The 11,740-nt window shown below is 40.7% G+C and overlaps 1 protein-coding gene across 3 annotated transcripts; it reads right to left on the bottom strand.

The window, feature by feature from the left end:
* Window positions 1-747: 747 nt before the first annotated feature.
* Window positions 748-11,740, bottom strand: LOC123044425 (uncharacterized). Of its 3 annotated transcripts, XM_044467162.1 has the most exons (16): window positions 11,686-11,740; window positions 10,184-10,398; window positions 9,808-9,944; window positions 9,610-9,720; window positions 9,422-9,523; window positions 8,634-8,742; window positions 8,362-8,562; window positions 7,864-8,032; window positions 7,691-7,772; window positions 7,513-7,606; window positions 5,937-6,033; window positions 5,095-5,188; window positions 4,415-4,487; window positions 2,690-2,863; window positions 1,533-1,655; window positions 748-1,167 (listed from the first exon to the last, which is right to left on the bottom strand). In XM_044467162.1, exons 1-16 carry the CDS (start codon window positions 11,714-11,716, stop codon window positions 1,006-1,008), a joined length of 1,974 nt encoding a protein of 657 aa, XP_044323097.1. In that variant the 5' UTR covers window positions 11,717-11,740; the 3' UTR covers window positions 748-1,005. The 3 variants fall into 3 exon arrangements, with proteins under 3 accessions (XP_044323097.1, XP_044323098.1, XP_044323099.1); XM_044467163.1 differs by lacking the exon at window positions 11,686-11,740 and having other exon boundaries at window positions 10,184-10,405; XM_044467164.1 differs by lacking the exon at window positions 11,686-11,740 and having other exon boundaries at window positions 9,610-9,670; window positions 10,184-10,236.

An 11,740-nucleotide genomic window follows, 5' to 3' on the forward strand; every position in this document is an offset into this window, starting at 1 on the left:
AATGACCGTCCACTTGTGCGGACCCCCCCAGCCTCCCCAACAAGGTAATCTGCAATAATAAAGGATAACACAAATAACGTATACATGTTCATTAGATCCTGGAATGGCTCTGGCCGCTGGGGGCCAAGGTGATGGAGCTACCAGACTGGAGAGGGACAGGGCACCATTGTGGCATTGTGTCACTTGTTGAAATGAGATGAGAATCGATGCCGCGGGTTTTTGGCAAATAATAAAATGCACTTCGGGTTCGAGAGGGGTGCCTCTGTGTGTGGCCCGTGATGCTGTTGCGTGTCCGTAGGACATAGTGGAGGAGGGTAGGGTACGCGGCAGGGACGGGCATGAAGAGGCCGGAGCGAGTGAAGGGCCCGGATAAGAAAACAGCTCGGACGATTGGGTGGACTGGTGGGGCTGGGTCCCATCTGTCGGCGGCCCTTTGCCAGAACATTTGAAATGGTTTTCGATGCGTCGCCAAGTGTAGCCAAAAGCTGACAGATGAGATATTCGTTGGGGATAGATTTTCTTTACAAGGGGATTCGTTGAGACATATGGGTCCGTACCAGTGGTGAAGGAGGCAGCCTGGCGTTGTCGGCCAGTCAATTCCTTATTTGACTAGGCCCTTCAAGTGTCCTGGGGCTTTTGGCGAAAAACTCTTTCCAGGTATCGTTTCTGTCTCCCACCCCACTCTCCAGGTACTGAAATGCAACCCTCGACAACAAACGATTCATCATGGCAGGCGCAGCACAAACAGAAAAAAAAAAGACAAGATTCAAAAAGAGCGTCCGTATATGTACAAGGCCCAGATGGCCACACTACCACTACTCCCTCCCATCCATATTAATTGTCACTGACTTAGTACAGGCATCTACAATTACTATACTAGCTTTGACGAGTTTGCTCAAAAGTATTTAGCGAGTTTCAGTGGGCTAATACAGTGTAATAAGCCACATACAACAACAGATATGGTGCAATGGAAGAAAGAAAGAACGACAGGTATGCATGGCTGCCCTAAGATCTGCAGGTGCGGTATACCTCACCGCGCATCACATCAACTGGCCCATGATCATGTGCATAGCGATCCGGGCCAAGATACGCGCCAGCCTTCTCCAGGAGGGCCAAGGCCTCCTCCCTGCCGTACTTTGAGGAGTAAAGGTTCAAGTATTCAATGTCCTGCGTTACAAAATCCAGAAATCAACTGTTAGCTAAGTTTCAGTCAGCTCACAGTTCTCTACTGGAAATTGGTTTAAAGTGAAAGGCTGGAAGAATTCATTTGGTTATGTAACCAATCTAAGCCAACAGTTGTACCAAACAAAAGGTAAGGTGAACTGGTGAAATAGGACAAAAAATGAACTACTCCCGCCGCTCTAAATATAAGATGTTCCGGATATTTCAGTATGGACTACCTACCGACTGAAACGAGTGAACAAACACACTAAAATGCGTCTATATACATCTGAATCAGAAAAAAGTTAAAACATCTTATAATAGTGAACGGCGGGAGTAGCATTTCAAAAAACAAAAACAGAAAGTATCACCTGCATGCCACTGAGAATGCGTTCAAGCCTCAGGGACGCAACTGGTTCCTTTGATGAAGAAAACACCTCGCCAGGGTAAAACAGAACCCCATCGCCTGGAGGAAGGCCGCGTCGGAAACAGATCTACAAACACACAAGTTTGAGAATAAGATTAAACATAATATACCAAGTAAACAAAAACAGTCTAAATTTGAAATGCAAAATAAACATTGAAGTCGGAATAACGATGTCAGATACCTGAATTAACAGGAAATGGCATATTTAAAGCACTAAATCATGTAACAATACAGATGCTGAAAGTTCAGTTTAAGATTAAATGTAGGGAGTAGAACATAAGACAACCCATCCACAGATGCACTAAAATAAGAGTTACTAGATACATATCTATTAGACTTCTAGTCTTAATTTAGTAAGAAAACTATCTTATCACTTTCTTACACATTTATACTCCCTCCGTAAAGAAATATAAGAGCGTTTAGGTCACTACTTTAATGATCTAAACACTCTTATATTTCTTTAAAGAGGGACTACTTGTTACTCAATAGCAAAACATGCTGTATGCATATAAGTTCAACATTCAAACCCATGTACAGGTAATATTTCTTGAAAATACCATAAAATTTTAAAATATGAGCACCAAATACAATAAATTTTAATTATTGCGAATCAAGTTCATAGATGGGAACATAAAATGGGACAGTGCTGAAGATATATGCAACTAATCACAATCATATTTCATGCAAGCCAACTACCTCCATGTTTACCAACAAAAAATGAATGTGAACTTGAAACTTCCATGAGCAAACAAGCATCCTAAATCATGTTTTCTTGCTTACAATGCAACACAAACATTTTTTAACCTATAACATGCCAGACATATCTCCCAACACAAAATGAATCTAATGGAACTTTTGAAGAGATATTTGATGGGTTAGGAACAACCTCCAAAAAATACTTGGGATTTTTTTGTCTGTTCGGTGCTTGAACAAGGGTTTGGTACTTGAACCAGGGGGATTTTCAAACTTACACCCCACATGTCACCGCGAACAAAAACTAGCAGGCAACTTTTACACAAATTCTACTGTAAAAAATGATCACACCCTTCATAGATTGATGTCACCCCACTGTATCAAGAGGTTTTCCAATGTATAGCATACCTCGGCACTTGGAATCATAGCCTTCTCGTAGCAGTTGGTACCCCAGTAAAGAAATCCTGTGCCACCCTCCTTCCATGCTCTCCACATCACTGCCCGATGCTGGGTTCCGCGCATCCCAAGGTGCCAATTTGGTTGAGGATCAGAAGGCCCCATACAAACATATGTCCACCACTCCTACATACGATTAAGATGGTTTCATCAAGATAAAGGTCACGAACTTAAAAACGTTGCATATCTGAGAGAAAAAATCATAAATAATAAAACCACTCTATAAGTCTATATGAGAGAGCCATAGAAAATGCCATTGACCAAGACAGTTTTTTGAAGGTAGTTGACTATGAAACTTGAGGTGGTTCGTAGTTAAAACAGTAGGCTTCATGCCGATTGGTGATCAAACAGCCTAAAATACAGATGCCAATAGTACTCAACCATATCATTAAACTTGTATAGAAAGGTCTGAACCTCTGACTGCATTGGCAACACACGAGAAATTTTTCACTGCATCATTGAAAAGAGAGGGATTTGACAAAAGAACCCAACATTAGTTGAGGAGCTATTTCAATTTTTGGCCTCAGAGCACCACCAGTGCTGCCACTTGTGAGGATGGTGCGGCGCCAGCGAAGCGTCCCGAAATTGAGATTTTGGCAGTGCTACTGAAAATCCTCCAACATCCGATTTTGTCGCGTGTGCGACGGTGGGATAGTGTTGCTGCTGTTGGGATCGAGGAAAGTGGAGGAGACAACAGATGATGACTTTGACATGGTGGTGCTTCTCGAGCAGCCGGTCTCGAGCTCCGGGGTGAAAACCTTAGGTCTGACCCTACTTGGTTATACCTGGCAATGGCAGCGTTTTTACGCCATTACCATGTTGATGGAATTGCTTGGAGTTTGCTCGGACATGAACTTCAGGGTGCAAACCCATGATTTGGCTTCGAGGGTTGGATCCGGCGATGACGGCACTTGTGTGTCGTTCCCTCCTTGTGTTGTCAAGAGATAGTCGGTGTCGATGGTCTTGTTGTAAATAGTCTATCGCTGTTTGATCGTTTTTTCTTCTTCCTCCGCCAAGGCAGAGCTTCAGTCATGTAGGACTTTGCTTTCTGCCAGCGTGAGTTTTTTTTGTGTGTTGGTGGTGGTTATGTGCATCCTAGCTATGCAGAGGCCAGGTGTCGCTCATTGTGTTTGTATCCGCTTGATGCTCCATTATGAGTCAATAAAAACACCCAGTCTATAGCATCAGACAAATTAATGAACGAGAACTAAGAATAGCAGAAGGATGGTACACAGGAATGTATGCAAATGCAGTTACTGGGCTCACATTGTCCATAGAAACACTACTCGTAAAAGAAAATGTTAAGGAATATACACGCCATATTTTCATAAAGTTTATATGACTCATAAACATTTTTTTATACTTTATGAAAATATAAGAAAATATGGCATAAACCCACGCAAGCTGGCATACTGTCACCCAACAACTTTAATTATACTTCTGATGAAATATACCAATAGATCAGAACAATGTTGTCAGAAGACAATGCTGTAACTTCATGAGACCCTTAAGCATGGAACACGCTTCCTAGAATTTGAAGTAGAATATCAAAGCATTAAAAATAATGTCTTTTTAAGATAACGTAAGGATCATCCTCCTGGCTGTAAACTTGTAAAGAAACTGTAAAATGAAAATGGCACAAATGAAACGAAATAGAAACACAGAAACTGTAATTACTTCACCAAGGTCAGGTCGTAGTTCGGCAATAATATCCTTCACTAAGTCCTCTCTTGTGCCAAGAACCCATTCGCTGTATAAGAAAAAACAATCAGTGATGGAAATGATTCTTCAGTCCTGTAGGTATGCATTTTGTTAGCAAGTCCAAAATTGAACAATGCATGACACTTACATTAGTTCGCACCAAGCCACCAATACTTATACTGGACTAACTATCACATATCTCACACATCCTCAACATGTACAAGCGCTCTCAGTTTCATCAAATTGTCAATCCCATGTCAGTACAAAATTTATCTCAAACACGGCATTGATAACTTCATATTGTTTGGTCCACTTTTGTTAACATAACTACCACTAACTTTCTAAACCCTGTGCACTCCACAAATAGGCTCGGGATTGGTATGAAAAGACAATTCAAGATATAGGTAACCAAATAACACTTTAATGTTCTGAACCTTACACGTTTTGTGTTTAGAGCCAAACATCGTGAATCGATTATTGTCAAATATTGTTGCATTAGTATAGATGCTATATAGGAAACTGAAATAGATCTGGTTTCATATCCACATAGCTGGAAAAGCAAGTCCATATCATGCCAAATCAGTATGACATCAGATGCTCCAGTTTTTGCAGACTAGAAATCCAGAATAAACACACAAGTGCCCAACAATGCATACCTAGTGCAAAAGATTTGTGTATGCGGACGTAGAACATTTGGAACTTTCGCAAAAGCCTCAAAGGTAGAAGGAGCCAGTTCAGAACCACTTGGACCTACATTAGCCATTCAAATTGTAAGAAGAAATGGCATAGAGTATATGCTAAAGAAACTTAAGGCTTCCCAAGTGCCAACTTCCATATAATCATTATCTAAATGCCCATAAAACCTAATATCAGGCTGGGTAACAGAAATATTTTACTCATGAGTCGCAAGTAATCAGATGTTCATTTAAGAGAACATATACAAAGCAAGCACAGTAGCTTAGCAATAAACAAAATAAATAAATAGATAATTCTATGGTACATCAAATCTCAACAGTGATTAAACTAGTTGGAACTTGGAACATCTCAAACTTCAAGATGGCACCCAAGAGAATTGTAATTATTCAACCCCATGTTTGATTCATTTTGCCACAAACGTCCAGTTTCACCTCCCTTTTTTGCTTCAGTATGCTTCTCTACATTCCCCCATCATATTGAGCACTAAACAATATACAGCAGTACCTTATTACCGAATTGTTTTCTAGCATGTTTGCTAAGCTGATTAAGTAACTTAGACTATATATCTACCTCAGTACAATGATCTCTTAATAGTCTCGACACAAATACATACATATTCATTTCGGATCCAAATAAGTAGTGTTTTTTACACAAGTGTACTCCCTCAGTCCCATAATATAAGACGTTTTTTGACACTAGTGTAGTGCCAAAAAACGTCTTACATTATGGGACGGAGGGAGTACATCACAAGAAGAGCTTTATGTTTTGTCGTATATGAGTCCAAGTATGGAAGTATACTGACCAGCATAATAAGTTGTTAAAATACGCACATCAGGTGTGTATGTCCTTAACTCGTTAGAGATGTTGCGAATCACTTCGTACTGCTCCATATTCAATGGCTGAAAAAACAAGAACAAATTGTAAGATGATCATATGCATCTCTTTTCGATGAAAAGAACAGGTGGGCCATATACATGAGTTGATGTGGTTTGACGCATCAGCATAGAGTTAAACTGGTTTGGCACTCAAGGACTTAAGCACATGCATAGCACCAGAGTGTATAAGTGCAATACTGCAATCCATTTTAGTTTCAGCACCAGATTAAAATGGACCCACAAGAAAGAGATGCTTCATGAATTATTGCATGACCCTTCACAATTTTAATGGAAACTCAAGCGAGTTGAGGAAATAAAATGTAGAAGTTTGCTAGAAATAAACTTTTGTCTTGTTCTTTCCTACTTTATTTCAACTCCTAGATTGTCAGGGATTACAGTTTTTCACGCAAAAAGAATGAACCCATTGAATGAAGCTATGCTAAGTTGGAACCTACCTTCAAAACCTTATTTCCTGATTCTCTTTTTATGTTGATTTGGTGCTCACACCCAAAAGGTTTGAGTAGCGTAGCTGTATGTATTACCTCATGGTTTGCACCAGAATATATTGCCAAGGTGCAAGATGCTGAGGTGCAACCATCAGCTGCTAGCACATAGAAGGTCGAAGCTACACTCACAACTCACATAGAACAAACAGTCAATATACAGTTTTTCTCAAGAATCAGGATATCCTAGGAGCATAGAAGCGATTTAGTTGGCTAAATGAAGTTGGGATCTACCCTTCAAACCAATTAAGGAAGGATTAGCTCAACAGTCAGCTGGTCCTAGTCAGCAGTTGCATGTAGCAGTGTGTACTGAGCACTAGTGTTCTTTGACATGTTGCATTGGCATCATCATTACATACCAAAGCAGTTGCAGTCATACAAATTAAACAAAAAATGCTTAGATAGCATTGACTATTAACTACCCTGTGTTTCACAATACTGACAACTAATGCAAACGCAATTAGGGACGAAGATACCCTCGATAACATCTCAAGCATGTAATATGAGTAACAAATACAGGGAATTCACAGGTTTGATAGGGCAATTTGGGAAATTCGCCTAGGGATTTATGAGCTGCCTATGGATTCATGAGTTATATCTTTCTATTTACGACGTTTAAGCCTGGCATGGTTCATTAATTGCTGTTAGTCATAACTCATAACTATATTATCGTTCCAACTGCATAGAACTAGGCAGGACCTAATGGGATTTGAGAACTATGTGACATCACACTACGCAATATAAGCATAGCAACGCTTGAACTTTGTGTTGTAGAACCATGTCACTCAATATAACAACAACAACAACAAAGCCTTTAGTCCCAAACAAGTTGGGGTAGGCTAGAGGTGAAACCCATAAGATCTCGCCACCAACTCATGGTTCTGGCACATGGATAGCAAGCTTCCACACACCCCTGTCCATGGCTAGTTCTTTGGTGATACTCCAGTCCTTCAGATATCTCTTTATGGACTCGATATAGAATAGAAGTAAAATCATGCACCTCATCCCACAAGTAGAAGTAAGCTTTTGACCAATGAGCCTCTGTTTTCAAGATTTCAACCTCTCTTCGCAGAGAATTTTTTGCTGCATCGGTACTGTTGTGCATCAACAAAGGAACGAAATTAATAGAAGAGAAGTAAACAAGCTGATATGAAATTTAGTAGAAATTCTAGCATTACCATGACAGAATAGGCGCGTACGGTACAGCATATGCTGCGAGTCTTGGATCAGAGTAATATTCATTAGCCTTTGGATGATCAGCTAAAAGAACAAACACAAAGTTGGAAAATCACATCTGGGAATAAATTTACATAAAGCAGCACACTCTTTTTTTTAGAAATAGATGCATTACCAGGCCAGGGGCATGTGTACGCAAGAATACGCATGCTATCGCCCCATCTGCAGAAAAATGGGCTGATTCTGTACTGGAGGAGCCACCTGAAGTGATGATCCAGTGCATCATACCACCCTTTGGTGCCATGCTCCAAACAAAAGCGGTCTTCAATGACAGTTTCAGATATCTAATATAGTTAAAGGACAACGAATGCATACAAATACAATTCAAATGCAAAAAGATGATAGCTGCAATACCTACATAGACAACTCAAACATAAATTCTCAACTGCAAGTCTGCAAATTGAATGTGTCTTGCACCACAAAGAAGGCATATGTAATTCCTCATATCATAATATGTCAGAACGTTACTACTCCCTCCGTCCGGAAACTTGTCCCTCAAATGAATGTATCTAGCATCAAGTTAGTGCTAGATACATCCATTTGAGGGACAAGTTTGGGACAAGCTTTTTCGGACGGAGGGAGTACATACTAAAGGAGAATATTGCCAGGATACACCAAAAACAGCAGGTAAGGAAGGTGTCAGTGGGAGAGTGAAATCCCACACAGTCAGGCTTAACTTGACACGAACAGCAACATTGTTCATAACATCTTCATCCATCATGTCTCCTAATCCATTATTCTCATGGCAGTCCTGGAATGCTGGAAGTACTAGCATCCTCCTCAGTGTGGTTGAAGTTGATGATAGTCTTAGTATCTACATGTTATAGCACTGTAAGGAAAGGAATTATATGCTAGTATGTTTAGTGTTATTGACAGATAAAATACCATTTCCTCTGACGACGAGTGGTCTCTGGATTCAGTGATATCAAGACAAGTCTTTAATTCTTTATACAGCTGGTATCTCTCAGATTTTGGTAACGAGTCTGCCTTGGAACTGCCACATACATAGCAAAAAAATAACAGTTAATAACTCAAATGATGAACAACTAACAGCACATAGATGCATATGTGGCTACAATTCCAGGCTAAATATCATCTGGACACACGTTACCACCTGCAAGCATCAGATTGGAACACATCCAATACCCGCATCTGAGACCTAAGTTCAGAATTCTAGCTTCAGGATGAATAAGAACTATTTGTAAAGATGTTTGCTTATTTCATGAACTGAGCCCCATCCAATTTACTAACATTATTGGAAGCATATAAGTAAATCAGACTCGTGAACTCACACTAGGTTTCAAATTAGCACTTCATATGGGATCATGATAATGCAAGTCCATGGAAAGTTCAAAAACTTGGAACAAACAGAAAACAATGTCTTGGTTTTTACAAGACGCAACTATAGAAACTCATATCAAGTTCTAATGGCTGGATTTTCCACCGACAATATATACTAAAGAGAATATGACCCTACAGTAAAACAAATTATTTCCAATACTTTATATCATTATACGTCTTCTCGTATTGATATCTCGCTCCAGTATGCCATTTGGTCACTTGCGTAAGTGGTTAGAATTTGTCCTCGTGTTTTTCTCCAAGCAATTAAATCAGATTATACTACCATTTGTGACATAAGTACATCACCAAATAAGTAGCCAATTTAAGCTTACTCTGAGTCTGTCCTCACAGCAGTAATACATATTTCTCCTTCATATAGACCAGGCTCTTGCCCACAAGGAACATTTAGTGAGACCCATACTGCAGTTGTTTCCCTGTACAACAAAAGCAACTAGCAATTATTAAAAAAATGAAGACAAATATTTCAATCATGTGGCTACCTAAAGCACAGAAGCAGTACCCAGGAAGTAGGTTTATTTGCGGACTCGAAGGATCGATAGGCACAAGGGCATCTGGTACACCTAATATAGGCACCACACGTCGCAACGTTATAGATTGACCAACCACTAACCTGATACAGCATTGTTATAATCATCCAAAGTAGAATGTACACATCTTGGTTAGCCACTGAATGAATTCGAAATTTAAACAAACAAACCTGCCTCCAGAGGATGAGCATAGGTCAGTGCACTGAATCTGCACAGGCCCTGCAATACCTGAACTGGCCCATGAAACTTTTGGGCGTAACGCGATTTGAAAACTTTCCCTTTCATTTCTTGCTGCCAAAAGGTTAACCTGAAGGGATTTTGGAAGGAAGATAATAAAATATGAGGAACCTAATAGTAACAGAGCAGTACCAGATCATAAAGCAGTAGGATTGGTGAACAACAACATGTCCCAAGTTACAGTCGAAAGAAGAAAAATGATCAGAAGGAACAGAAATATGGCACGCCACTAGAACATTCTGCATAGTGCTGTGAAGCAATAGATTATATGTTCTTCTAGCAGTGCTAATAAAATTAAGTACAACTTACATGTTCCAGAGGTCGAGGTGCTTCTTGTTGGCTAACATTTGCTGTGCTGGGCATAGACCACACATGCAAAAGATCTGCCGAGTGCACCTTAGTAGGGTCAATTACACTAGAACCTAGATGCGACCCCTGTAAGCCTCCATCCACCCAGCCATAACTAGTGCCTCCTCCAGCTACACCCTCCACAGGTGGTACAGATATTTCTTGTGTCTTACTTACTGTCATATGAACAAAAATATCTGTGATCAGGCTACATAACCAGAATTTAAGCTTCAAAGTTTCCTTCATTGCTGATAAAAGTAAAAATCCCAATATACACAAAAGAATAGTTATCAATCACTAGTTCTTATATGTAAAAGTCAGTTCCAGTTGTGACATATTATGCACTGAACTTATGCAAACAGTTGTTATACGAGGCTCGGATACCTGTATTTCACAACAAACAGACCGAGAAAACATTGAGTGTGCTAGTTATGCATAAACTATGTAAACTTTTAAATACTGTGCCTTTTCCCTGATGCAACTTCAATATCTTCATCACAGTGCACATGCATTATTCAACTAAATCATATTTCCTGGGTTACAACTTACAAGTAGGATATTAGGCAAATCTTACGTTGCTATATAAGAGCTGGGAATAAAGGCAAACCGCCAGTTATGTGAATCATCGGATACCATCTCCTAACATTATCTGAACCTAAACCCAAAGTGCCTGATAAATATGGATGCATAGATTAATCGCAGTTCTACAACAAGTCCAAATTCAGTAGTACGCAGATAACCAGGATATCAGATATAGGTGAGCATCCTTAAGCTCGCATGGAGTGGGTGCCTAAGAATTCAGTAAGCTGGGAGAAAGGGCAAAACAGGTAGGCCTTTTATGCATTCATCACTCGGTGGGATGATGCCTTACATGATTCATTTCTTAGCTTGCAAGCTTGGTTTTAACTACGTGTGATCCATCAGATGCGTGTCTGGATTTGGTTTTCAGGTGATCACTAAACTGAACAGGTACACTCTCTTAAGCTCAGAAGTGAGAACAGAATGGGGTCAGGCCAATGACCAATCTCATCTGATTTATTTATGTATCGAAATCGACACTAGCTACAACACCTCCACCCAAGTTGTGCTCGGTGATCAGGTCAGAACCAAACTTGCCATTGTAATGCTGATATATACCTAATCATGCTCCATTCACAATTCAGTGGCCTATTCGATAACTGAGAGTAATAGCGAGCAAACTCGGCACATTGCAGCGGCACAACGCAGGCTCAGCTCGTGCGCGGTAGATTTCAGCCTCGCCACCGCCGCAGACACACGAACACCATGCGGACCGAGCAACACCAGCACTCAATAATCCTACGGCAGCTCCACGCGCGAAGCAGCTGAAGCAAACGGAGAAGGAAATGGGCGCGGGGGGTCCGGGTCCGGGGTGGACGGGCGATCGAGCTGTCCCGGGCAGCAATCCAGTTGGATGAGGCCGCGGAGAGGGGGGCGGCGCGTACCTGCGGCGGAGCTGGGGTCGCTGGACTCCATGGCGCCGGCGGCGGGGAGCGATCG

Source organism: Triticum aestivum, chromosome 2B, assembly GCF_018294505.1.
Source record: "Triticum aestivum cultivar Chinese Spring chromosome 2B, IWGSC CS RefSeq v2.1, whole genome shotgun sequence".
NCBI classification, from domain to species: domain Eukaryota; kingdom Viridiplantae; phylum Streptophyta; class Magnoliopsida; order Poales; family Poaceae; genus Triticum; species Triticum aestivum.